The following is a 25,485-nucleotide window of genomic DNA, read 5'->3' as shown; positions in this document are numbered from 1 at the left end:
CAGCACTTCCCAAATGCCTCTTGCCCGGGAGCTGGCTTTGAGACCGGACGCCAGGATGAGCAGCAAGCCTGTCGCAGGGGAGGCCCAAGGCCACCGCCACAGAAAGCACGTCTGCCTGACACAAATACCTCACTGGATGGACGGAAATGTGCGCCCACTGGGGACAAAAGGGGGCGTTGCTTGGGATCATGTAGCACCACCGGGTTCCTTAAGGGACGACAGCAGTCTGAACCCACAGGCCAGGTTTCAGGCTTTCACCTCCTAAGGAGCCTGCTGGTGTTGCATCATCCACAGCAACCCCCACTTTGTTCCCGGTGGGCGTGCAGGCCTCGCCGGCGATGGCCGGTTACCCACACTGGCCTCCTAGCACCGTGCTCTCTGGGCAAACCCCACTGCTGCTGCGGAGAGTCTGCAGGCAGCACGGCGAGGTCCCCCCTTCCCACGATGGTGCCATGTCCTCCCCTCCCTCAGAAGCAGCTTTCCCGGAGGGTCCCTACCTGACACGGCTGTGGAGGGGCTGCTGGGCTCCCCGTAGCCCACCTGGTTCACGGCCACCACGCGGAACTCATAGGTCACTCCTGGCCTGAGCCTGTCCAGGCTGACGGTGTAGGAGGTGGCACTCCGGGGAACGTCCTTCACAAACATGTCCCACAGACCTTCATCTGCAAGAGGCGTGAAGTGACAGCACAGGTTAGGGCTGCTTTCCCCAAACGGGAGCCCCTGCTCCTGGTCAGCTCGCGGGTCCGCACGCCGGGGCCTGTGGGTGAGCTGCACAGGGTTGGGGGCAGGAGCGGAATCCTCCCCCTCGTGATAAGGCTCTGCCAGGGCTGCAGGGGGTGGGGGGGCACTTCCCTGAGCATCCGCCTGGGGCTCCAGGCCCTCCCCTCTGCGCTCCGCCTGGACCCCACCTCTGGTAGAGGATCTCTGGCTCCCAGCTTGCTGGGGTTGCTGCCCGCTTGTGCCTCCCTGGCCCACCCACACGATGCCCACCCCAGCCCCCTGACGCCACTGCTGGGCCCACGGTGTGCCACCCCCATTCCAACTGGTAAATGACGATGCAAGAGCAAACTTTAAACAGCAGCTTCTTAGCCGGCTGCCAGATCTGCGGTGACGCTGTCACTTGTTCTCCGCACAGCCTTGGATGGTAGCCACAGTGCCCCCAACACTTTACATTATCTACACGTGGTGTTGTCAGGTGGCGGCTGGCACGGCTCCTGCCAGGGCCTCGCTCCCTCACCCCCAGGACCAAACTAGCCAAGTGCCGCCCTCAACCTGCAGGCCTTTTGCAATGGCTGCAGCGTCACAGCTTCTGAGACCAGCTCGGTTTTTAATCCATGCCCAGGTGCTACCAAGCACAAGTGTAAATTGAAGATATACATTGGATCTGAACAGCAGCACTGTTCACAGCAGCCAACAGGCGGGAGCAGCCCAGGGTGCACTGACGGGTGAGTGACAGCCCAATGGGGTCCAGCCATACCATGGAACGTTACTGAGCCTTAGAAAGGAAGGAATTCTGTCACCTGCTGCAGCACAGATGGACCCTGAGGGCACTGTGCTGATGAAATCAGCCAGTCACAAAGGACACACACTGTGTGACCCCACTGATACGAGGTCCTTAGAGGAGTGAAACTCCAGAGACAGGAAGTAGATGGTGGGTGCCCGGGGCTGGGGAAGGCGAGGGGGTTAGTGTTTCATGGGGACAGAGTGTCAGTTTGGGAAGGTGGAAAGTTCTGGAGACGACGGTGGTGATGGTGATGCAACAGTGTGAATGTGCCTAATGCCACTGAATTGTACAGTTAAAATGGTTAAATGGTACATCTTATGTTCTGTATATGCTACCACAATAAAAATATATATTGACTTTACTTAAATCCCAACATATAGGAGAACATTCAAATTGAAATTAAAGCCAGGAAATTTGGATGCAGAGAAAATGGAGGCAGCAAAAGGATTTGGTTCTGAGCATCTCCCAACGGGGCCGGAGGGGGTGTGCTCAGCAGCCTGTCATCAAGGCTTCAGACAGCATGCGCCCTGACTACAGGATGGCCTTGGTGCAAGGCCTGCCACACACACCAGCTGTGTGACCTCAGGCAGAGTGCTCAGCCTCTCTGTGCCTCGTCTGTGGAATGGTGGCAACAAAGGCACCTACACCCAGGTGTGCTGTGAGCATTAAACAAGTTCGTATTTATAAAGCGCTACAACTACGCTTCCCACACTGTGCCACACCACACGAGGGTTCATAAAACCAAATATAAACCCAGCCTGTAAGGAGGTTGTGGTAAAAAGAACCCCAGGATGTTCGCTTGAAGTAGTGACCCTTTGTGGATTATAATTACTCATTTAGGCACAGGTATGCACTGTTTTCAAATAGCCAGGGTCTCAGTGGGGGAAGCAGCTTGCAGATGCACGCTCACGAGCTGGCACTCCATAAGGAGCTGAGGTCACCTGGAAACCAACCTCATCACACACCTCCAAACACCAGATGCGAGCAAGGGGATTAGCCCAACCGTAAACAGAAAGAAAATTGCCAGTGTGTAAGTCTATATTTGCACAGGGTTTAGAGTTTGCGGCGATTAAGTCCTTACAGTCACAGGTTAATGAAGGAACGGACGTGGGTGAGATTTTAAAGGCACAAGTCTCTGTACTGGCAGAAAGGTAGTACCGTGAGTTCTTATTTCTAAATAGTCACATTTATACTCATTTCTCACCAGCACACCCTCTACCACTAATGATGTCAAGATGGCAAGCCACAGCTTAAGGCTTTCTCCCCTTTTAAAATACTGAGGACCACACACGGCATGTGTGTGACATATTCTGAATTTCGCATGAGCAGGGAATAACATTTTCTCCGCACATGCCGCTCCCTCTGCCTTGGGGCCCCGTGGTCCCTTCCTCCCATCCACACCCCCCCCCCCATCACCCCTGCTTTCCTTCACGAATGCTTAGGTAGCAGTCTTTGCTCAGACCCTGTTGCACCCATCAGGGGATCAGATGCGATTTCTGTTCTCAGTGAGCCTTTTATAGTCTACGGGCAGCGGGTGGGGGAAAATGAACAAGGTCCTGTCACCCCGTCAGACTCCTCTGACCTCACCCCTACATTCTTGGAAGAAGGGGCTGTGTCGCCCACTGGGCTTCCTGGGCACCAGCTCACACTTAACCTGTGTCTCACACCATGTGCCTCAAGAGTTCAATAAATATCTGTTGACATGATCCATCTCCCTTCCCTCCCTCCCATCCATCTATCTATCCATCTTTGCATCCCCATCCCTTCGCAGGGCCTCCACAAGCAAATAATAACCAGCACCATTTTATTTAACACTTACTATGAGCAAGTCACTGTTTTAAGGGCTTTAACTGTTGAATGAGTTGTGCAGTGTTTTCCTCTACAAAGACAGTTTTATGCTGTTAAAGAGACTAAAGAAAAAAAATACAGACCCTTAACCTGGATGTTGCTTAAACCCATTGGGATGAAGGGCTGAGGTGTGTGGGAGGCTCTCTGACTTCTTGGTCCATGTGCATCTCTGGCGGGTTCTCTGAATGTCTTTTTTGCATTAACGTTTCTGTAAAACCTTTCTGCTACCGAAGGAAAAAGGTTATTCCCCTTCCTCTACTGTCACCTGAAGGCCACATTTTATTTTAAGCCCTCTGTCATAGCTACAGGAATTGTGTGCATTTTTCATAAAAACATTTTAAAATATTGATACAGAGCCTCAACCCAGACTGATGTATTTAGCAATCCATTTACTCTGGAGAACGTCGGGGCACGGGAGTCATCCCATAGGTTTCCTTCTGAATTAACAGAAGGGAGTACTCACATTCTTATTCTGCTTAATTCTTCTGAAATGAGCACACGCAGCATCCCAGGCTTCACTATAGTTTGCGGGCTGTTTATCCATGCTGAGGTTTATACCACGGTCACGAGTGGGTAAGAGCGACGGCAGCTGTGAAAGAGCCCACCGCTCCCCTACCATGGGCTGTTCTTCTCATCTGTGTTACACCGTGAAGTGTCTCCACAGATCAGTGGTGGAGAAAAGTATCTCCACAAATTAGGGGAAATGTGACGTAACGAAACCATTAGCCATAGTGAGATTTACGCCAGGGTAACTCCCAGTGCTGGGGCTACCAGCTCAGTCAGCGCTCGAGAGGACAGCGGCCCCGTATGTTGTAAAAGGCGGTTCTGGGATCCCATCCAGCCAGCTCTCCAGCCCCAGGCGAGGCTCAGCCCTGCTGGGATGCTCAGGAGAGCTTACTCTGGCTTTCACTCCCCATTTAGGGAGTTCCTAAGTCATCGTCCTGACCCATGATTGGCTTAAAGAGAACAGTCATCATGTCTTCCACAACCACATGCCCGAATGGCTGACGCCCTGATGACCGAGGAGAAGCCCTGCTGGCATGAGGGCTCTGAACCTCCTGAGTGGTAATGGTGACCTTCAGACTGGGCCCTCCACTTGATGTCTACGGGAGAGGGCTCTGGGGTGGTGCTGGTGGGGTGAGCCCAGGCCTGTCTGCTCAGTCTGCCCTCCATTAATGGACACCTGAGACTTACTTACTGACACATAAGTTGGGAAAATGCCACGCAAAGTGCTGAGAAATAGTCCTAAGTAAATCACACTCTGACTGCACAGCTGAGACCATGCCAGCCTCAGAAGGAGGGCTGAGTGGGATCCCCCAACACAAGAGTGGCTCCTCAACTGGTTAGCTTTTCTTTGAAGACTATCATCTCTGTCTTTGCTGCCTTCATTGCAGAATTTGTACTAAAAAGAGGGAAGTGGCTTACTGAATACCCCAAGGAACGACGTCTTTTCCAGCCTGAACAGGTGTTTCTGTCCTAGATGTACTTGTTTCCAGCGACAGACAGAAAGGATGAGTCAGCTTTTCTTTCCGGGCCAGCCTCTCCCTGGGCCCAGTGGCAGGAGGCACACCTGTCCCCAGACAACCTGCTAAGAAAGCTGGGAACACGAGCACCTCTTTTCTGAATTGAGACTGAGTCCAGCTCAGGCACATCTGACTGTTTGTCGCTCAATTTATCCCTTGAGCGCCCAGAACTAGCTGGTGCTGTAGGTTTTAGGGCGGACGCGATGCCAGTACAGAGTCTGATTTTAAGGACAATTAAACAGGGTCTCCACGCTGAGTGAAACTGTCATTCATGGCCCGAAATTTCTGGTTCCACTAACTCACACAACCCACAACATGACTGTCAGCCTGCGGCTCTGAGCAAATGGAAGACTGTCAGCTGTTTGTCTTGTAAACGCTGCCGTTTCTCTTGGTACATAAATGGTCACCCTGGGTCAGAAATTTAACTGAAACAGGTGAGGCTGAAACATGAGGCTAAATAGATCTGATAAAACATTTACCTCTTATCTAATCCTTGTTTAAGGCAGGAGACAAAGTGAGATGAATGGCAAAACGCAAAGGATGGCCTGCGAGGGACCCTGAGCCCAGAAAGGAGCGGGAAGCAAGCTGACGGGCTGTCAACACATGTGGTTCCCAGAAAGACAGGACGTGAGGACAAGGCCGGGGGCGCCATCGGAGCTGCGGCTGCACCTCCGGCTGAGTGCCGACTTGGGCACTTCTGTGACCTCATACCTTCAGAAAAATACTGATTTTCTTCTTTGTTCAGCAGAAAAGTCTCCTGGCCCAAGACCCCAAATGGACGAGATGAGTGAGGAGAAGATGGGGAGGCTCCCAATCATGGATGAGGGCCTGCCCTCCATCTAAGCAGCTCTCACCTTTGGGGTGAGTACATTACTTGTGAGTCGGCTTGCATTGGGTACATTCAAATATGTACCTCAGAGCTGCTTCTGAGGGAAAATCTATTTATATCCTTAGTGTCATTCCAGTCTATTGTATCAATATGTAAATCAGGTTTCGGGAGCTATACGGGGACGTGCCCAGGTAACTTGTGTAAATAAATCATGTGCGCATGCCTGGTGTCCACCGCCTTCCCGGGAGCCTGGTGAGCCTGGTTCCGAGGAAGTGGACGAGTCTTCAGCAAGGTGGGGCTGTGGCGTCGCAGGTGGTGACCTTGGGCCCACCTCACAGAAGCCCTTCTCCGGGTGTCAGAGGAGGCTGCGGTTTAGCTCGCTGCTCATCAGCTGCTGTTCAGTTCTGTGTCTCTGCATTAGGGCAGCAGTGGGGTTCCTCGGTAGAATTTGCAGGGGCGGAAAAGAAGGCGCAGACAAGCAGGGGCGGCACTGCCACTTGCTGCAGGCTGCCCGAGCCCACTGGCCACCCTCCCAGCACCAGCCCCCAAGCGGGTGAGCTTCTAGGGCTAGATAGAGATTTGGGTAGGTGGGAAGACATCAGGCGAGCAGACAGCCTGGGGCCACCCCGGGGCCACCGCACCCAAAGTGGCTCAGTTTTACCAGACATCCAGCAGTGAGGGGACCCCTGCGTGGCTGCTGGGTGGCCCCCTATCAAAAATAACCCCTCCTGATGAAACACATGGCCCACATGCCAAAAGCAAGCTCCCTCAGAGAACCACCGCCCTGCCTGGAGGAAGTCTTGCAGGAGAGCTTCGGTGGGGAAAACGAGACGATAGGGTGGCTAATGTCTTGTGTAATGAGGCTTGTAACAGATGACAGCTGAGATCCAAAGCCGTAAGGCGCCCGCAAGGTGTGTAAATATTGACAACCCATAAAAGCATTTCATTTGACTCGAGTTGCCGCTGGCTTCAGTCACAGCAGGGTGGGTGACTTTCTCAACCTTCAGTGACAAAATGGTGCGTCCAGCGGGCTGAGTGGGTTTTGCCATTGATCTGGAAGGGTCATCGCTGGCAACCTGCTCTCAGATGCTGAGCGGCAAAATGGAAGTGAAAGCAAATTCTCTGGTGCTTATGGAAACAGACAGCTCTCCCAGGTCAGTTTCTTGTCACGTTTCAGTCCCTGTGGGTCAGTTTCTGCATCCTGGTACCGACCCCCAGCTCACACCTCCAGTGGGCTTCCTGTGGCTTCAGTCTGGCCACGGCCCTTGGGCGGGCGGGGGGGCTCTGTGTGAGAGGCGAGCTGCATCCCTGATCTTCACAGCCCCGCCCTAGCCCCCCAAAGCTGTGCTTCTCACCAACAGGAACCCCGTTTCCTTCCTTAAGGGGGTGGATGAGCATATGGTAACCTGAGGAGGAATTAAATGGCTCTCCAGGCAAGCCTGAGATCAATACCTATCATTTCTTGGAAAGTGCTGGAACGCCTTCACCAGTGTTAGGATTCTAAGCCCATGTGCCCGCGTGTGCCTGGTGATGTGCTCCGCTCCCTGCAGGCCGAGCTCCGACACGAAAATGCTTTCTGAGATGTATCGTGCCCCGGGCTGAACGGGCCGAGGAGGCCATCCATGGAATATGTATTTAATTTTCAGCTAAACTTTTAAATTTGAGATAATTGTAGATTCCATGCAGCTGTGGGAAATAAAACAGAGACCCCCTGTGTCCGTTCTCCAATGTCCCCCCATTGGTGACAGTGTGAGAAGCTACAGAACATTACAAGAGGGGAGCTGATAGCAGATAACAGAGCATTTGCGTCACCCCAGGGTCCCTCGCGTGGTCCTCGTATGAACACACATCCACCGGGAGTTTTAACTCTCTAGCCGGGAAGACACATTCGGATAGAAGGGGTGACTTGGCCAGGGCCTTTTGTGTGTCCCCTGATGCCAGGCTTCCCAATCTTTTCTTGGTGCCATGGACCCTCTGACAATCTGCTGACCTGGAAGGTTACCTTCTGAGAATGGTTTTTGACGCATAAAATAAAATTAGAAAGGACACCAGTTCTATTAGTGATGCTTACAGCTCTCAGAGGGAAGTGGAAGTCTGCAGTGATGTCTGTCTCCTGGTTATGCTGAAGGTGTGGGTTGTGCAGGGTTTTCTTTGCACCACGTGTTAAGCTATACGATTCTTGGAAGACGTGGTGGAAAGGGCTGGAATGAGCCTCGCCCCAGGGTGACTTTGGATAACAAGGTCTGCAGGAGTCTACAAAGACCGTGATTTCAGCACTGTGATGACTAGAAACGGTCTTGGGCAATACCTACCTATAGATGGCACGTGACAGGGGAGTAGCTGTGCTGTCTACTGCTGCCGATTTCACAGGTACCGCAATTGCTTTTGTAATGGATTGAATTGTGTCCCATCAAATCCTTATGTTCCAGGTCTAATCTCCAATGTCTTAGAATGTGACCTTCTTTGGATATAGGGTCTTTGTAGGTCATCGAGTTAAGATGAGGTCATTAGGTGGCCCTAGTGCAGTAGGACTGGTGTCCTTACACAAAGGGGCAAATGTGGACACAGCACCGGGAGAGGCCACGTAAGAGGAAGGCGTCTGGGTCATGCTTGTACAAGCCAAGGAACGCCAAGGATTGCCAGCAGTGCACAATGCCGGGGGAGGCCTGGGGCAGACTCCCTCACCCCCGCAGAAGGCACCCGCCTGCCCACACCTTGATCTCGGACTTCCAGCCTCCAGGGCTGTAGGACAATACATCTGTCATTTGGGCTACCTCGTGTGAGGTTCTCGGTTATGGCAGCCCTAGCAAACCGAAGTGCCTACAGTGTAAGTGAAGGAAATGCTAAATTTCAGGAAGAAGGCCGTGAAAATAAAAACGTATTTCTTCCCATCTAAGTTCACAGATCTGAATTCTATCGTGAGCCCCTTGGTGGCCCTGAAGAGTCAGCAAAGTGACCTCTGTGATCCATGCGTCCCCACGTCTGGGGAGAAAAGGAGCTGCTTCCCTCGGGCCTTTAGTCCCAGCTCTTGTTGATCTCCGAAAGTGCTCTCACATCACATGTCCTCAGCAGGCAGTCGGTTCGCTATTCTGGGGGCCATCTCCTTTAGGAGTACAGGGGGAACCCAGTGACCACAGAGGCCTCTGCTAAGCCCCGGCTGGTCACTGATTTGGGACCCCCTGTTTCCAGAAGAGGCCGAATGCTTTGTCAACAGAAACCCTCAGGGTCCCTCAGGCTGGCTAGCTGCATGTGAGTTCTGGAGACAAAGAATTTTTCACATCGCCTTTAAATAGACATTTTCTTTGGTCTTATGTCCTAGGCTCCTCCTTAGAAGTTTCTAGAAGGCTCTTATAACGAGTAATCTTGAAAATCAGTTTGGTGGGGGCGGAGGGGAAGTGTCCGGCACAGTGGTGTCTGTAAATTTTGGGACCTTTCCTCTTGGTCTAACAGCTCCTGACCATCAGACAGAGGTGACCCTGAGTGCTACCGTCCCTGGCAGCAGGGCGCATTGATTCACATTCTGGATGTGTCCCCAGCACGTCCTGCATTTTTGTGCTCAGATACTTGCGATCAGCTGTGCCACACCCGAGGGCCACAGTGGGCACAGTGGGAACAGAGATAAAGTTTTCACTTGGGCGTTCTCTGTATCTGGTGACAGCCCCTGGCACCAAGCAGTCATATCCAACTCAACCCATCCGAAACCCACTTCCACTAAGGTCCATTCTCAGTTAGCAAAGCTGCAAGGACAGAAGGGGTCAGCCTCTCAGGGCGGGTGGGGCAGGGAACGGATCTGAGGCCTCCGCTTCAGACGCCCGGAGATGGAGCAGACAGTGGGTGGGCTTCACCACTCCCAGGAATGCTCACAGTGGTCAGAAATGGTTGTGTCCTTTCCCAGGCCCCCAGGACAAGCCCCTGAAAACGCTCCTGGATCTTACTGATGGGTCAGCAACATCTTAAGTGTCCCTAAGCTCTGACGTACGTGTACCTGGGAACACTGATCATCTTCCTCGCGAGGTGTGATGAGGCCAGAAGGTCATGGCCGCTGCCTGTCAGGTTAACAGCACTGCTGTGATTATAGAAACCCGCTCAACCTCGGCGCCCCTAGGGAATGCTGAGAGCTCTGACACTCAGCCCCTCAGAAAAACCGCTTTCACTGGGCAGAGACCCGTTTCCGGGGCCCCGCCACCCTTACCTGACGGCCTGGCCTCTATGACGTAGCCTGTGGTGGGCGCCCTGCCGGCGTTCCCCTCGGTCCACTGCAGGGTCAGCTCAGAGGCGGATTTGGTGACTAAAACATCTCTAGGGGGACCTGGAGAGCCTGTGGGGTAAAACAGAAAAGAGGGTAGGCTTTGACTGTGGGGGGCTTCTCATCCCCCAGGCTGGGGCCCACGCTCTCTGGGTTTCTAGCTCTCCAGGTGGTTGGGCCACCCGTGCTCGGTGTTCCAACCTTTAAAGTGGGAGGCTAACATGGGCCTGGTGGGGCTGACCAGAAGATGGAAAGTGCCCAGCGCTCTGCCCAGGGCTGTGCCCGCACACAGTGGAAGCCTCGGTTCTGCCGCCCTCTACTTAGTATTTTTAAGGCCAAAACAGTTTGTCAGTGGGAAACTGTATGGCCCCTTCATGACATGTGAAAACTAACATTTCTTATGAGTCTTATTTTAAAAACTGAACTCACTTATTTCTCTTGCTAAGTGTGGACAGTCCCTACACGGCGACGCGACGTGTGAGGTGACAGCCTGAGTGGCAGTCGGCGCGGAGCTGCCTGGCGGCAGCGGCCACTCACCCTCAGCCGGCCCCGCCGTGACGTTGGCTCGCAGCTCGGGCCCGTAGGTGATGGTCCGCGCCTGGACGCGGAAGTAGTAGGTCACGCCTTTCGTGAGGTCGCGCACCTTCAGCCAGCGCTGCCAGGGCCCCTTCACGTCCACGGTCACCACCTTGCTCACCCCTAGACCGGCGAGAGCAGAGGCAAGAGGGGCTCGGTTTAGAGAGGAGGGCGCTGCGGTTCCGGGAAAGCCGCCATAGTTGGCTAAGGAAGAATTTCTTACAATTAGGAGGCGCTTAAGTGGTGATAATAGCCAATTTTCAGCACAGATAAGTGTAATTAGAGTTTAAGCTTGATAAGTGGGTGCTGACAAAGGCAAGAACCAAACTCAACAACAGTACGGGGGAGGCGGCACAGTCTCCATTCCCATCGGGAGGACGCGCTGCGCCCGGCCAGGGGACACTGCGGGCGGCCACGGTCCCTGTCTCTAGGTGGCCTCCTGATGACATTCTGGAGGGGTCCCGTCCCACTTGGCTCTGAAACGTACCAAGCCCGTGTCACTAGCACAGGTGACCTCAAGCTTCCTGAGTCATGGCGGGGAGGGGCATGGGAGAAGACGCAGGGAGACTTTCGTTGTGGTGAAAAGGGGGGCTCCCCCAGGAGGGGTCTCCGACCTGACTCGGCTGGCCAACCTGTGACCTAAAGGCCTCAAGCAACTCATGACAACTTTATCTGGAGACTTTGAAGCAAGGATGAAGAAAAATTGTCACTGCAAATATCGCTGCCTCAATTCAGAGAACAGAGATAAAGTTTTCACTTGTAAATGTGCAAACGGAGTGAAAGTGTTGCTAGTTCTATTAAGAATAATTAGGAAATTGAGATTTAACGGTCCAAGAGGAGGATATATGCTGAAAATTACACAAACGCAGAATTTTCCAGAAGGGAAGGTGTGGTTCTTTGGTTAAATACGTTTGAAAATGACGTGTTTTAATAAAAGCCACATAAGCTCTTGACTGCAGGTTTCTCATAGGACCCCACTGGGCATCTCCTGGAGGAGGACATGTGGGGGTGCGTTCCCGAGGACGTGAGGGGGTGCATTCCCCAGGCTTCTTCGCCAGCAGCACTCATTCAGAAGAGCTGTACCTTGTGTGGGCTGCTGCCCTGGGTCCAGCTGTGCCCCCACTGCATCCCACATACAGGGACGGCGCCTGTGGGTCAGCGGCGTGGTACCACCCCGACCTTTAATCCCTTTGACCACAGAAGAGCCCAACAAAATGCCTCTCACCATGAAATAGATCCATCCTCAAAGCCCCCAGTTCTCAGGTCTCCAAACTCCCTCCCACGGGATCACTGCTTTCCTGTTACGCCTTGTATGGAACACTGACTCCGCTAAGTTAGTCTCTTCTAAATTACTTCAGAGCAACACTGTCTGCTTTCTGAGCTCTTCCGTTGAGAAGCAGGACCACTTCTGCCCGGCGAGCCTGACCCTCACCTCACATCACTCAAGAAAGGGGTTTCAGGGATGGCGGTTGGCACACAGCAACCGTCACCAGAACAGACAGGGTCCTGTTGGATACAAAGTTATTCTGGATAGCAGTCTCTTTTTTGGCTAAAAAGTGCTCTCCTTCTCCCCAGGGCAGAGATACACCCATGTACCGATTTTGTGAATTTTACTCCACTAGGAGGTAGAGTGAGGCTGGTCCCCCCATCTCAGTTATGTCACAATCTTATTTATTTAGTCAATTTTTAAACCATGCCCTGCACCACAAAGCCTCAGGGTGCAATCACATAAAACACTACAGCTTAAAACACTTTAAAAAACATAAAAATGACTCTGCCACAAAATCAGCTTCCCAGGAACAATGCTCCCCGCTGCGACCATGGGCTGGTCAGGGCTGGGCCTGGGGTGCTGTCCTGATGGCGCGACCACAAGGTCCTTGCCCAGGATGAACGTGGTTCTTCATACCCTCGGCCTGGCCCGGAGCCAGCACGGGCCTCACCACTGCCCGGGTCCTGGACGACGAGGCACGAGGAAGGCCAGAAGGGTCACTCCCGGGGGACATCACTGTTTTCCAGGCTGTTCTTTTTACTATCTTTACCACACACACGTATGTGTATAAACATATAGTGTGACTTTGCCACCTTCACAAAAGAACCAGTGTCACTACAGAGTTAATATAATCTGGCCAAGAACAGACACCTGACATTTTCACTGCACCTGCAGTCACATCTCTGGACATGCATGGATTCTAGGAGGCATGTAGAGGTGTGAGAATTGTTCGGACAGCCGGGTATGACATTCATGGTTCCCTACTACAGATCCCGGACCCAGTGGTGAAGGGTGAGGGTGTGTTTCTCCAAGACCCCACTCAAAAGGCCTGCATGCAGATCGAACTGGCAGCCGCCTGACGGGGAGGGGCTACACCACCAAACAGCTTCTCTGGGTGAGAGGTGGCACCAGGGCCTCTGGGAAGAGATGGGCCCAGGAGTGCAGATGGCATCGCGAGGGCTGCATGAGCCGCCCATTTTCTCCTGCTCACCTCCCATAGCGCAACACACTCAATGCTAAAGCCGGGAAAGTCCAGGCTCAAAGAACCAGGGCTTCCTGACAGGCAGGTGATGTGGTGACAGACCCTCTGACTACTTGTGAAAAGACGCGAGAATGGTGGCGGCTGAAGTGACTCTGCCTGTTGTCTCTAGAGAATGAGTCCCACACACAGCCTGAGGCCAGGATGGGGAAACGCTGACAGCCGCTCCCGCCACCGCCGCCTCTGCTGCTCAGCGGCACATCTTTCAGAAACGCGCGCTCTGGGCACCTTTCCTCATCGCCTCGTGGTTTAGACCTCGGCTCTGCATCCAGGCCACCTGGGTTCGGATCCCACCCTCTCTAACGTTCTCAAACTACAGGCCCTGGGCACACGTCATAAGGGTTCTGAGCCCGATTGCTTTGTCTGCAAAATGTGAATAAACGTGGCCCCTGCACCGTGGGGCTGTGGTGAGGGTTGGAATGAATGCGTGGACGTGCCTTGCTTGTGGTAAGTGCCGGATGAACGCTGCCCACTATTGTTGGCACACCTGGTGGGGTCCTGTTTGCAGGGGGCAGAGAGCCACGTGTGGGCTGCACACGAGGGACGTGAGTCTGAAACGCAGTCCTCCGGATGGCACCAACATTGTTGTGAAATGGACAAGGGACCATAGCCCTGACGTCACGGGGAACCAGATGTTAGGGTCACCTCTGGGAGAGGAGGCAAGGGCAGGGGGGCTGCTGCACAAGCCGGGACAGTCCTAGGGGAGTGACGTGCAGAGGGGGCCACCATGGAGCACATCAGGCCCCCGCGTGTCCCACGGGGAATGGTCATGACGACAGTCTCGCCTGCAGAGTGAGTCCTTCCTAACAAGACGAGAAGCAGCCCAGGAGACAGGTCCGGAGGTGCACGACACACAAGTACTGCAAACTCACGACACAAGTACTAGCCGACAGAATAAGCCGCTCATTTAAGGAAGTGCGGGGGACGCACTGTCTGTGAGGAAGGGCCCCGTAGGTGACGGAATCATGGCTTCAGCAATCCTTTCTCATTTGAATGGTGTAGTTGGTTGATCTCCTGAAAGGGTGTCTGGGACATGGCCTCATGGAACGTGTGCGTGTGCGTATGTGTGTGTGTGTGTGCACGCACATGTGCGCATGTAAGAAATGCCAAGTGGAAGGTGTCCAGTAACTGCTGGCCCTTTCTTGCTGCTGGATCAGCAAGGACAGTGCATGTGCCCTCTGGGCCTCTGCTGCTGAGCCCTCCACCACAGCCATGCCCGGGCCACCTGGCCCCCAGGCAGGCGCTCGGTTCCGGAACGGACACGGCAGAGCACAGCTGCTGAGTCAGTGCTGGGGCCAGGCCCTCTGCCATTTACAAACTATACGTCACCTGCAGTGTTCTTCACCAATATGCAGCGATCGTCTGAGACACTTTTTTCCCCTCACGTTTTCACATCTCTGATTTGGGATGCAGCTTAGAACTGATGACAGAAGTACTGGGCCACAGTTTAGTGGAAGCATTTTTTCTTTCTTAGCACTTCATAAAATAACAATGCATCTTATAGTCAACGGCATCTCGGATTCGATGAAATGAAAACTAGTGCTTAAATTTTCTTCTTCAAATCAACTCCCCGTTTCGCTTGGCTGCACTTACTTTAAAAGGAAACTTCCATCATGGCTGTTAGTGAGAGTTGATACTTTCTGATGTGCTGGTTATATTTTCCCCTCTAGACATTCAATAACCTGTCATTTCTGCAGCCTGTCTGTATACGTTACCAGGGAAACCTGCCCTGGGTTTTTCTCCCTTCTCTGGTATCACTGTGCCTGGTCCACAGTGGGCGACAAAGAAATGCCCAGTTTGAACTCAGTCAACAGATCAGAAGTCATGCAGACAGGAAGGGTGGACATATAAGAAATGAACACAGTGCCAGAGCCGGGGACAGGGTAATACAGAAGGACGTGAGTACTTGTCCTGTGAATGACAGCAATGCTGCCCACTTCCCAGCCCCTGTCCCTCACTTCCCATCCAGTCCCTGCATATCCCATTGGCTCCACCCCCGAAACGCATCCCTAGTGGGGCCACTTCTCACTCCAGCTCCCCGGAGGGGCAGCAGCGCCCGCTGGTCTCCTTGGGCTCACGTAGCCCACGTCCCCCAAAGCCGTCTGCATTTCCTGTCCCATTCCCATCCCTTTTGCAGTTTTTGCTTTTGTCATTTCTCTTCTCAGCCTTTGTGTTTAAACATTTTTCTCTGCTCCTCTTGGAGGGTCTGTGTTTCCGATTGGTCCATGGGAGTTCGGGGGTAATCCGCATATTTCCCAGGCGGTGTTGAGCCAGAGGGTCCCTCACCATGACGTCACCTTGGCCCTGTGTGACTGGCCCGCACCCCCGCCTGCTCAGGGCCTGCGCACGGCTAACCCTCCGCAGGAAGCTCTTCCCTGGACTCCCTGCGTCTGGCCCCTCCTGTCATCCGGGCTCCTTGCTGTGCTCTGGTTACCCACCCTCCTCTTCAGAGCGCTGGGCTGAAACCAGAGCATTGGCTTGTTTAACTGGATGATGCGCCTCTCCTCACTGGATTCAGAGGGACTTTGACATACAGGGAAGGGCCTTGCTTTCTCGGATCCACAGGTTCCAGCATCCAGAACAGCACTTGGCACAGAACAGGGGCTTAATAATCACGCATCGAGCAAACAAATGAATGAGACGCAGGTGGGAACGGTGGGCCATCAGCGACTCCCCCCGGGGCCGATGGTATCTGATCGGCCAGCGTTGCTCCCTGTGGTCCCATCAAGTGGCCTCAGCCACATCCACGAGGACCAAAATCTCAGAACGAACGTGACAGTGGTGTCTTGGGAATTAGAGCCTGGGCCAAGGGGCACGCGCCTCCCAGGCTCGCAGGGGGCCGGGCTGGGCTGAGCACACAGCTCTGGTCCCAGCTCGGCTGCCACCCAGCAGGCCTCTCCGCCGGCTCCTGGCTCTGTACCTGTTGAGGGCTGTGCACCTATGATGTCTCCTCCTGTTACCCTCCGGACTTACCTTGCACAGGTGCTAAGGGCTCGTACACCACTCGGTAGCCCTGTAGGATGCCGTTCGCTGCCACCGGCTCCCCCCACGAGACATTAAGCGTGGTGGAGGTTATTTCTGAGAACGCCAAAAAGCTGGGGATCCCAGGAGCTGCAAGAACAGAACATAAAGGAACTCTGACTAAAGCTCTTTGTGGACCACCTACACACATGTCTCTGCTTCCGTGTGGAATAAACATGTCATTAGAAGCTGTTTTCAACTCAGTACCAGTCTGCCTGCCATCTGATGAAAAGGAGGTTTATTGATCATCTCTGAATGTCCTAGGATCAATCAGAAACTCAAGCTCCCCTGAGAAGAGCAGGGAGCACAAAGGAGCGGAGAGAGGCAATGACAAAAGCATAAGAGTGAATACTAGATGGAAACAGAAAGCATAAGGCAGGTTCCTCCATTTTCTAGCGCTGCTGGGGGATTCTGGAGGTGCTTGTCCTCGTCTGGGGAGAGGTGGGCTCTGGGATGGCCGCAGGCTCTGGCCCATGGGGCATGGAGGTCTCAGAGGACGCCCCCTTCCCGGCCCTTCCCTGAAACCCCACCTGGCACGCTGCTGTCTCACAGTGCCCTCGCTTGGTCTGGAGAGGGGGCGGCGCTAAGGAGCTGCCCGGAGCTGGAGAGCGTCACCGCCGACGCAGAAGGCCTGGTGTGCGGCCGAGCAGCACGGACCCTCCTCCTGCCGCCCTGCGTGCCTGGGCAACGTGGAGGCTGGGGCAGGAGTCGGGGCCCAGGAAACAGGGGCACCTACCGGCCTGATGGGTGCGCCCCTGCCTGGGGTCGCTCTTGGGCCCGTCCCCTGCGGCGTTGAAGGCGGAGATGCTGACCAGGTAGCGGGTGTGGCTGGTCAGGTTCTTCAGTCTCAGCACAGTGTCTGGCAGGAACAGCACCTTCATCTTCTCCGTCTCGTTCTGGCTGTCTGCCTCCCAGTAGTAAATCTGTTAGAAAGAGCAAGAGGTTGCAGGTGGGCCACGGGAAGGGTGCCCCCGCCCCCCGTCTGTTTCCAGCTGCCAGGATAGATGGGCCCGTGTGTGGAGCTGTGCTCTGGGAGGGGGCGGATGGGAACCTTCTCCCACAGAACCAGGGGGCAGGCAGTGAGGTCAGCACCAGCTGGATTCACATCCCAGGCAGCTAATGGGGTTTGGGGAGCTGGCGATTCGCATCTCTGGGTGTCCATGTAGGGCCTGAGCACTGCCGCAGTGAAGAAAACGCTGCTCAGGAGTGGGCCTGAGGACGGAAGTAACACCGCCCTTCTGCTCCCAGGAAAGTCCCCTTTCTCTTGCAGACCTACTCTGTTGGCACCTTCATGCATGGCCTCTGCCCCTTCCCCGGGCTTCTGGAGAGCAGGGAGACCACCATGTCCAAGCCTGCCCCAGCCTGCGGAAGGGCAGACCACAGCTTCCCCTGAGCTCCCAAATTTGGGTCAAGGCTGATGTCTAAGTCTTGGTGAATGTGGCTCGTTAAAACAAGGAGAATCAACATGGAGAAGAGCCGCGTTGGGCTCAGCACTGCTGGGACAGCCCCACGTTCCCCTGGGTCCCACTTCCTCTCACTGGGTTTTTATGTGCTCGCGGGTAAACTTATGTTCAGGACAAAGGTTTGCAGAAGTTGCCGGAACTGCTTCCCTGACCGCTGGCTGAGGACCATTGCCCCGAGCAGTGCCAGCCAGGCTGCCCGAGGACAACCCCGGTCCATGAACCCCCTCCGGCCGGGCCATCAGAGCAGCTCGTCCACACGTGACAGCAGCAGAGGCCGCGAGGCACCCAGGGCGCCCAGGCCGGCTTCCCTGCCTCTCACTCATGCGTGTGGCACACGCTGGCGCTGCCCTGCCGGGTGAGCGCGGCTTATTCCCATCTGTAAGCTGCCGTCCAGCTTCTGCCCTCTGAACTGACCAAGTGAGACCCTCTGCTCGAATCCTCCTCTCAATATCCAAGTTCAACGTCTGTGTCATTAAGGAAATTAGAAAACATATTCGGACATACATAAATGGCACCCTGCCCCCGAGCTCACGGGCCTTTCCATTACCTCATTAATCACCGTAACAGCCCTGCTATGGAGGAAGGTATTTATTTTCATAAAACACCTACAAAAATCATTTTTAAATGGACATTTAATTGGTCCAATAGTCATCAGGGCGGGTTGGCCCATAGAATCTGATGACAGATCAACTTGGGCTCTAACAGACCAGACAAGGACATTCATCCTGGTGAAGGATGGGGGAATTTTTGCAGAACAGCGCGGGGCTGTTTTCTCCAGGATCATTTTACTGGGTCTCACGGGCTTCTGAGCTTCTGCAGCTGCGATCTTAGAGACACAGGCAGCAAGGAGCTTCCTGCCCGCGGGGTACACCAACTCTGCAATTATCCACCACCTGATACCCGTATTGGTCCGGCCTGCTGCCTTTCTTTTATCCAATCTCTGGAATATTTAACCAATATGGAATCATAACATTTTAGTGTGGTGGTTCTCAAAGTGGGGTTCCTAGGAACCACACCTTGCCCCTGAGGAAACTTCTTAGAAATGCACATTGTTGGGCCCTACTCTGAACCTACTGAATCAAGAGATTCACGCAACGTCCAGTAAAGGCCAAGGTCAGAGCTGGGATAGAGAAACTGTTTTCTTCAGTGTGTTGTTTTACTGTCAGCAAAGTCTCTGGAGACTGCCAGAATGGGTGCGGGAGGAGGAAGACTCCCTGGCCAGGCCTGGTGGGAGGGGTCCCAGGCGCAGAGCAGCCGCACAGTGAACCAGGCCCCCTCCCCCAGGCCAAGAGGCGAGGCTGGGCTAGGCCCCTGCAGCCGCTCAGCACGGCCCATAGCTCTGCGGGGTGTCTGTGATGGGAACCGGAAGACCAAGCGCATCGAGAGCGGCAGCGTGGAGGGGCCTGGCCGCTACCTGGGGCTTCAGGCCCCTCGTCCTGGCACTCGGCGACCTGGAAGAAACAGCCAAACCGTGCGAGGGGGCCTTGCCTTGTAGCCCTGGACGTTCCCGTTCTGGCTCTCGGGCGGCGGCGGGTCCCAGGTGACCTCCAGCTGGCTGGCCGTGAGCGGGCTCACCTGGACGTTCTGCGGGGCCATGGCGGGGGCTGGGGAGAGAGCAGAGGGGCAGCTGAGGGGTCTGCTGGCACGCGCGGCTCCTGAGGCTGAGGCACACTGCCCTGGACCGCCCAGCTTGACGCCAGGGAACACCGCGAACCCTTCCCAGGATCAGGTTTGTAAATTCATAAAGTAAAATTGGAGAATTACAACGAAAACTGATGCTATGGAGATGCAGTTAGCAGGGTGTTTGAAAACAAAGGCACAATGCAGAGTTCTACGTGCTCCGTGATTGAGACACGAAGTTGGGCTGAGGAGCTGGTCTAATGACGGCTGTGACGCTGACATGGTGACGCGTGTAGGAGACTGAGGGAGACGCGATGTTTCAGATGGAGCGTGGGGAGAATGAAGGCATCTGCGTCCCCATCACAAGCTCAGGAGTCTGCAGACACAGGGTTGACCCTCCACGAGGGACGGGAACAGAGGCCTCACTAACTCCTGTTCCTCTGTGAGGCCCCAACTCCTTCCCTTCTACCGGGGACAGGGACACCATGGGGGCTGTGTTGGTGTCAGCAGGGCCACACTGCATGAAAAAGGCATCATGGCCGGTGCCTCCTCAGGCGCCGCTGGGAAGTGGGGAGTAACAGAGAGAACGCATGTGCACACTGCAGAACACTCCTCCACGCTGGGACTCGAGAAAGGCAGTCTGTGCTCTGCCTGCTGGGACCCCTCCCCCCTTTCTCCTGGACACTCCCTGTTGAAATCTGCTGAAATCATGGCAGTCCTGGGGGCCTGGCTGAAGGAAACAGAGCACCACCTGGGCCCCTCACCTTCTGCAGCCAGGCCTGCGGCCCAGGAGCGCTGCCTTTTGACTAGAGTCTGTTTACAGGCCATGAATGGAAACGATAAAGCAGTCACTATGGAGGGAGACAGCCCAGCACGCGGCTCTCAGGGAGGCCTCCCCCGGGGAGAATGACCTTCTCAGTCACACCCCTCCCGGCTTTCCACTCTCTCCCCCCAACGTAGAATAAAATAGTAATTAACACCCACTCAGCCTGACACCAACTATTTGTTTTGCTCTAACTGTGTGCTTCCCGTATTAAGGCTGCCCACCCCGCCGTGAATGGAAATGTTAATAACCCACACCAGGTTGTTGTGACAGATGCTCGGCCTCATTATCAGAAACTCTTATTTACCGCTCCATTAAACAACAGAATCACACAAAAAAACAATTCAATCAAAACTAACTGGAGGAATTTTAACAGCCACATTAATAATCCAAAACATAAATAAAGTTAATGTCTTTTGCATGTTTGCCATCGGCAAGTCTATCCAAAATTACTGTCGTACAATTAAAATGTGAAAGGCAAAATTGAGCACTGCCATTACCCTGGTAGTGGGTTAGAACCGGCTGTGCGTGGTCCCCCCCCCCACCCCCAAGTTCCCTTTGCAAAGGCGCTGCAGTAAGAGAAATGCGCTCCGGACGCGCATGTCCACGGGGGCCAGAGGCATCTGTGAGCTCCAGGAGCGCCCCCGGAATTCAGGGGCCATGTGCCTCGGCACTGCAGTTGGCATGTGCTGGGCAAAGTCCCCTGGCCCCGTCCTCCTGGTGGCTGAGCCACAAGCACTGCTGTCCCCAAGCTGTGATGCTTTGATGTACCCACCAGCTATCCTGCAGCACAGTGCTTTTTGCCATAAAAAACCTGCAGGTGACGACTTTTTCGATGATGACACAAGCAAGGAAGAGGAAAATATAAGTAAACATGAGGCTTCTATTTTTGGCTCCTGCAAGCTCTGGGTCTATGCCGGCAGGAGCCTGGACTTTCGGGGCGGCACCGCTGTGTACGACCCGGAACGAACCCTCGCCCGACGAAAGGCAGGTCTGGTTGGAAACCGACGGAGCACCTGATGAGCCATTATCTCTCACTCTCCCCTTAGCATTTGCGGTGTATGGAGAACGCAACATCAGATCAAAATGCTTTTTAAGATGCATGCAATTGTTTTTGACAAGCATGTTGGCCCAGCAATCGCTGGCATTTGCTGATATCCAGATTGCCTTCAAACAGCACTGAAAAGTGGAAGGCAAAGGCGAAGGTGCAAAGCGGATCCCTCGGGCATCTACTGTCAACGCTGACGGTGCTGTCACATGGCTGTTATGCCCAGTCCTCGGCGGGACCACTCCTGCCACCCTGGCCGGGGCGTCGCCATGTCCCCGGAGAGAGCTCGCCACGGCTGTGACAGAGAAGTGACGGGAGCTTCTAGAGGCTCCCTGCGCCTGACAGTGCTAGCGGAACTCCAGAGATTTCTGGAACCTTCTGGGATTCTGCAAAGTTGGATGCTGTGGCCTAGTCAGTGTGGGCAAGCCCCACACAGCAGTGAGGGCAGTGCTTTGTCCATGTCTCTGCGCCCTCTGGGCGGGTTCACTGTCCCTGCCGTGGCCATCACGCAGCAGCTGGGTCACTAAGCAGCCGTCGGAACATAACTGCCACCGGCTCAGTCTTACTTTGCTGCTGAGTGGAGGGCCCGCCATGGTCCAACTCCGTGTCCCGTCAGACCCCACGAACCTGGGGCCCTGAGCAGCAGCCCCTCTCTCACTAAGCATAAGACCCCCTGCTATGAGGTGAGGTAGCTGGACAGGCGCCAGCATGCTCGAACCATGGAAAGAAAAGGAAAACTCGTCCATAAAGACACCTGGTAAACAAGCAGGGGCTTGAGAGAGCGTGGGAAGCTTTCCGTGCTGCAGGCCTTGTTAACTCTGCAGTGACAGTGTGTGTTTGTTCATTCAGCGCGTCACTCGCTCGTTCAAAATACCCACTGGCCTCCATGGGAGGGTCGTCTGTCTGACCTGCAGACAGTCCCGCTCCTGAGGGAGCGCCGCACGCCTCCCCCATCCTAGGTTGGCCCATGGCAGGGGAGCGGCAGTGACATGAGGGCAGGAGTGGCGAGGGCCACTTCCCAGCAGGTGCTTCCAGAGGGTTCTGGGGTCCACTCCCTCCTCTCCCCACTACACAGGAGCAGTGGGTCCCACACGGGGCTGGGCCCTCAGTCTGTGTCTTAGGAAGGGGACAACAGGAAGCAGGAGAGACGCAGCTGACCTCGCAGGACAGGGAACATGAGGGACAAACACACGTCTGGTGTTTAAGCCACTGGGATCGGCGGTCACCTGCTGCCACAGCACGACTTTGCCGGAATTTTCCTGAGTATCACCCGGGGCCCAGGCTTTGGGCTGAGGGGCGGGTAGACATGAAGAAGTTAAACACAAGTTTAACAAGACAGAGAAATGACAATAATCACAGTTCAGGGTCGAATGTGAGGATGGGTTCAAAGGGCCAGGAGAGGTCATTTCTGGCTGGGGGACCTGGGGTACATCCGGGTGGCAGGCAAATGACGGGGAGAAGCAACATGTGACGATGCAGAGCCAGGGCCGTGCAGAGGCAGGGAGGGAAGGGGGGCGAGCAGGGTGTCCGTGGTCTCGCATCGCAGACGGGCGTCCTGTGGTCAGGGCTGCCCTAGGCCCCAGCGGGCACCCTGCACCGTGTCAGCGTTCCGTTTTCCCTTTTTGTAACCCGGTGACGACTTAATTGGGTAGAGCAAGTTTTTAACAAGTAAGCTGAGGATCATTGTTAATGTTTCAATATAATGAAATAAATATTTTTTATATGATTTTAAAAAAATTCTACATTCGTCAGTACACTTTAATTACATCAACATTCCTCTGGTCAAACACTTTCTGGTTTCCTGTTGAAGTAAACAGGAACTAGAATTCTCTAATGTGATTTACCTTCTCAGCAAACTTTGCCAGCACATCTGTTCGCCTAAGCAGGATACCTGGAGACAGACTCCGGCCTGGGTAATTACGTGGCCTCTGGGGCCTTCTCCACACATGCAGGAGGCATAAATGGATCAGAGAGCTTCGGCTCGGTAGGGCACAAGTCAGTGGGGAGACAGCCACGACTGACTCGGTGCAGGGAAGCAAGGAGGGGGCAGAATCTCAATAGCCGAGCCCGGGAACACACAGGCCTGGCTTCTGGGCCGGTGCTCAGCCCCCCGGACGAAAGGCATGTGAGTCACTGCCCTTCCGAACAGGACGTCCGACGCCCAGGCGCCCCAGACCGCCAGGCAGCCTCGAGCCCCGCTCAGGAGCCGGTGGTAGTATCTAGCTTGCCGGCTCCTGAAGTCCTAGCGACCCACCAGTGGGATGTGAACGACAGTGCTGATGACCATACTGAGGGTGCTTTCTTCATGCCGGGTAACCAGGTAACTCTCCCAAGCCCTTCTCTGGGCTCATGTGATCCTCACAACCCTGAGGTGGACACTGGTCATGGTCCCCATCACACAGACAGGAAGACTGAGGCCCAGAGACGTGAAGTAACCTGCCCAAGTTACTTAGCGAATGTGTGGTTTTTGACTCACACCCCAATCCAGCAGCCTGGCTCTGAGCAGAGCCCCCCTCCCAGCAGACTTCTGGGGCGGGCAGGGGCTTCAAGGCCACGGCCGTGGGTTCCTGGAGCAGCCTCCGACCACATCTCTCTCCCGCTGCTGACCTTTCCTTTGGGCTCCAAGCCCTCAGTTCCTTCTCTTACCACCTCACAGCTGAGCCAGAACCAGAAACGACTCTAAGGAAGCTTAACAAGAAAAATCAGGAAACTGGTCACAAAAACCATTTTCAAAAAAAAAAAAATCAATGCTTTGTGCTCCAGGCTATAGACGCTGTAGATGGGAGGTCTTGGGAAAGGCCCTAGACGGCGACTTTTAAGATCTGGGTTCAGCTAGTGGGACTTGGGACACTGTTCAATTTCTCTGAGCCTCAGCTGCATCGTTTGTAAGAGGCAAAAACACCAAGCTGAGGTTTCTGAGATGAAATGAGTTGTGGCAGAGCCAAGAGCAGACGCTCAAAGGGGCGAGTTCAGCGAGTCGGGGCCTCACTGGCCAGCAGGTCGCCCCGTGGGGTGGGTGGGCGCCGGGCCCAGGGGGCCTTGTCCCCGTGGAGCGTGTAAGGAGTTACATCGCCACATGCTGACAGGCTGCCTTATGAACTAAGAGCAGCAGAGGTGAGGCGCGGGCACTCGGCCTCTACAGCCTTGGATGTGGGCATCGTCCCGCCTGCTGGGACTCACAGCCCCGTGTAATCCCCTCCTCCGAATGGGCTAGATGAGTGAGTGGCTTTGGACGAGTGGAGTATGACAAACGGGGTGGGTGGCAGCACTGTGACTGGGTTGCAGGAGACGGAGGCTTCTTTCTAGTGCCCGCTCCTGCTGGCGCTCTCCCGCCCTCACGCTCGTTAAGGGAGCCAGCTGCCATGCTGTAGGATGCCCTATGGAGAGGCCCACATGGCAAGAACTCAGGGAGGCCTCGGTCCCGCAACCCAGGAAACTGTGCCCATGACCTTAGGGATGAGCCTCCCCTGATCCAGCCTTCAGGGGAGACGGCAGCCCTCGCTGACCCCTTGGGACAGACCCAAAGCAGAGGCCCAGTTAAGCTGTGCCTGGAGTCCTGATTTCCACAGACTCTGTAAGGTCACAGTGTGTGTGGTGTTGAGCAGCTAGGTTGGGCTAATTTGTTATGAGGCAGAGCTGACTCATACATTGCTGTCTGTTCATCCTGCGAAGTTCAGCTCCTGTCCTCCTGCAGGAGGCCCCACACCCTGTGGAGCTGGCCCTGGAGAGCTCAGCCCCTTCAGGGTCCCGAGCCCGGCCATCCGCCCTCTCTGCTCAGAGTGCACTCCTCGGGGGTCTCTCTGCCTTCAGGGCCTGGCAGGCTGAGTGACAGGGCGCTCTGTGACGAGGCCTTGGCCCACGGCCAGTGTGGGAAACCAAACACTCCACAGGAGATCTGCATATGACTAGGACGCCGCGTTGTGTGACGTGCGGGTCCCTCCCAAATATTCTCCATAACTGTCCTATGTTGATGGAAATAGGTTACAATATTATGTATCGACTCACATTTCCTGGCTCCCGTGTCTGCCGGGGAAGGTGATGGTCCAGGCGAAGGGGCAGCTATAAGCACACGGGGCACGAGAGGGATGCCGGATTTGGGGACTGGATGAAGCTCACTTGGCCGGAACACAGGGAGGGGACAGAGCAAGGCTGGAGGTGATCCCGGAGGGCAGATGGAGCAGGGCTGAGGGTGCAGGTTTTATCTTTCCCTCTACCGACCGTGGGGATGCACGGAGGGGTTGAAAGGGAAAGTGACAGGAAGGATCTCTGTGGCAGGGTGTGGAGACGGGTGGGGTGGGGCTTCTAGAGGTTTCTATAAGCCCCTGCTAGAGGGGCTGGGGCTCGAGTTCACCCGGGGGCTGGCCCTTGCCCCTCCTCTGTCCCAGCACTAATGAGGTCACATCAGGGCCGTTCCCTTTCTCTCTCCTGTCTCCCAGGGGCCATGCCTGGCTCTGTA

General features: G+C 54.8%; 1 protein-coding gene across 1 annotated transcript in view; it reads right to left on the bottom strand.

Moving 5' to 3' along the window:
- The window catches only part of SDK1 (sidekick cell adhesion molecule 1), a 688,889-nt gene that overhangs the window by 16,218 nt on the left and 647,186 nt on the right, over positions 1–25,485 (bottom strand). The window contains exons 35-40 of the mRNA XM_019637402.1: positions 19,027–19,142; positions 16,812–16,998; positions 16,028–16,165; positions 10,488–10,649; positions 9,897–10,022; positions 498–662 (exon numbers count right to left, since the gene is read on the bottom strand). Of these exons, the coding sequence (XP_019492947.1) occupies positions 498–662; positions 9,897–10,022; positions 10,488–10,649; positions 16,028–16,165; positions 16,812–16,998; positions 19,027–19,142 (894 nt within the window). The remainder of the gene's footprint in view (positions 1–497; positions 663–9,896; positions 10,023–10,487; positions 10,650–16,027; positions 16,166–16,811; positions 16,999–19,026; positions 19,143–25,485) is intronic.

Source organism: Hipposideros armiger, unplaced genomic scaffold (assembly GCF_001890085.2).
Source record: "Hipposideros armiger isolate ML-2016 unplaced genomic scaffold, ASM189008v1 scaffold_33, whole genome shotgun sequence".
Taxonomy (NCBI): domain Eukaryota; kingdom Metazoa; phylum Chordata; class Mammalia; order Chiroptera; family Hipposideridae; genus Hipposideros; species Hipposideros armiger.
This window is presented reverse-complemented; position numbering and strand designations above follow the sequence as displayed.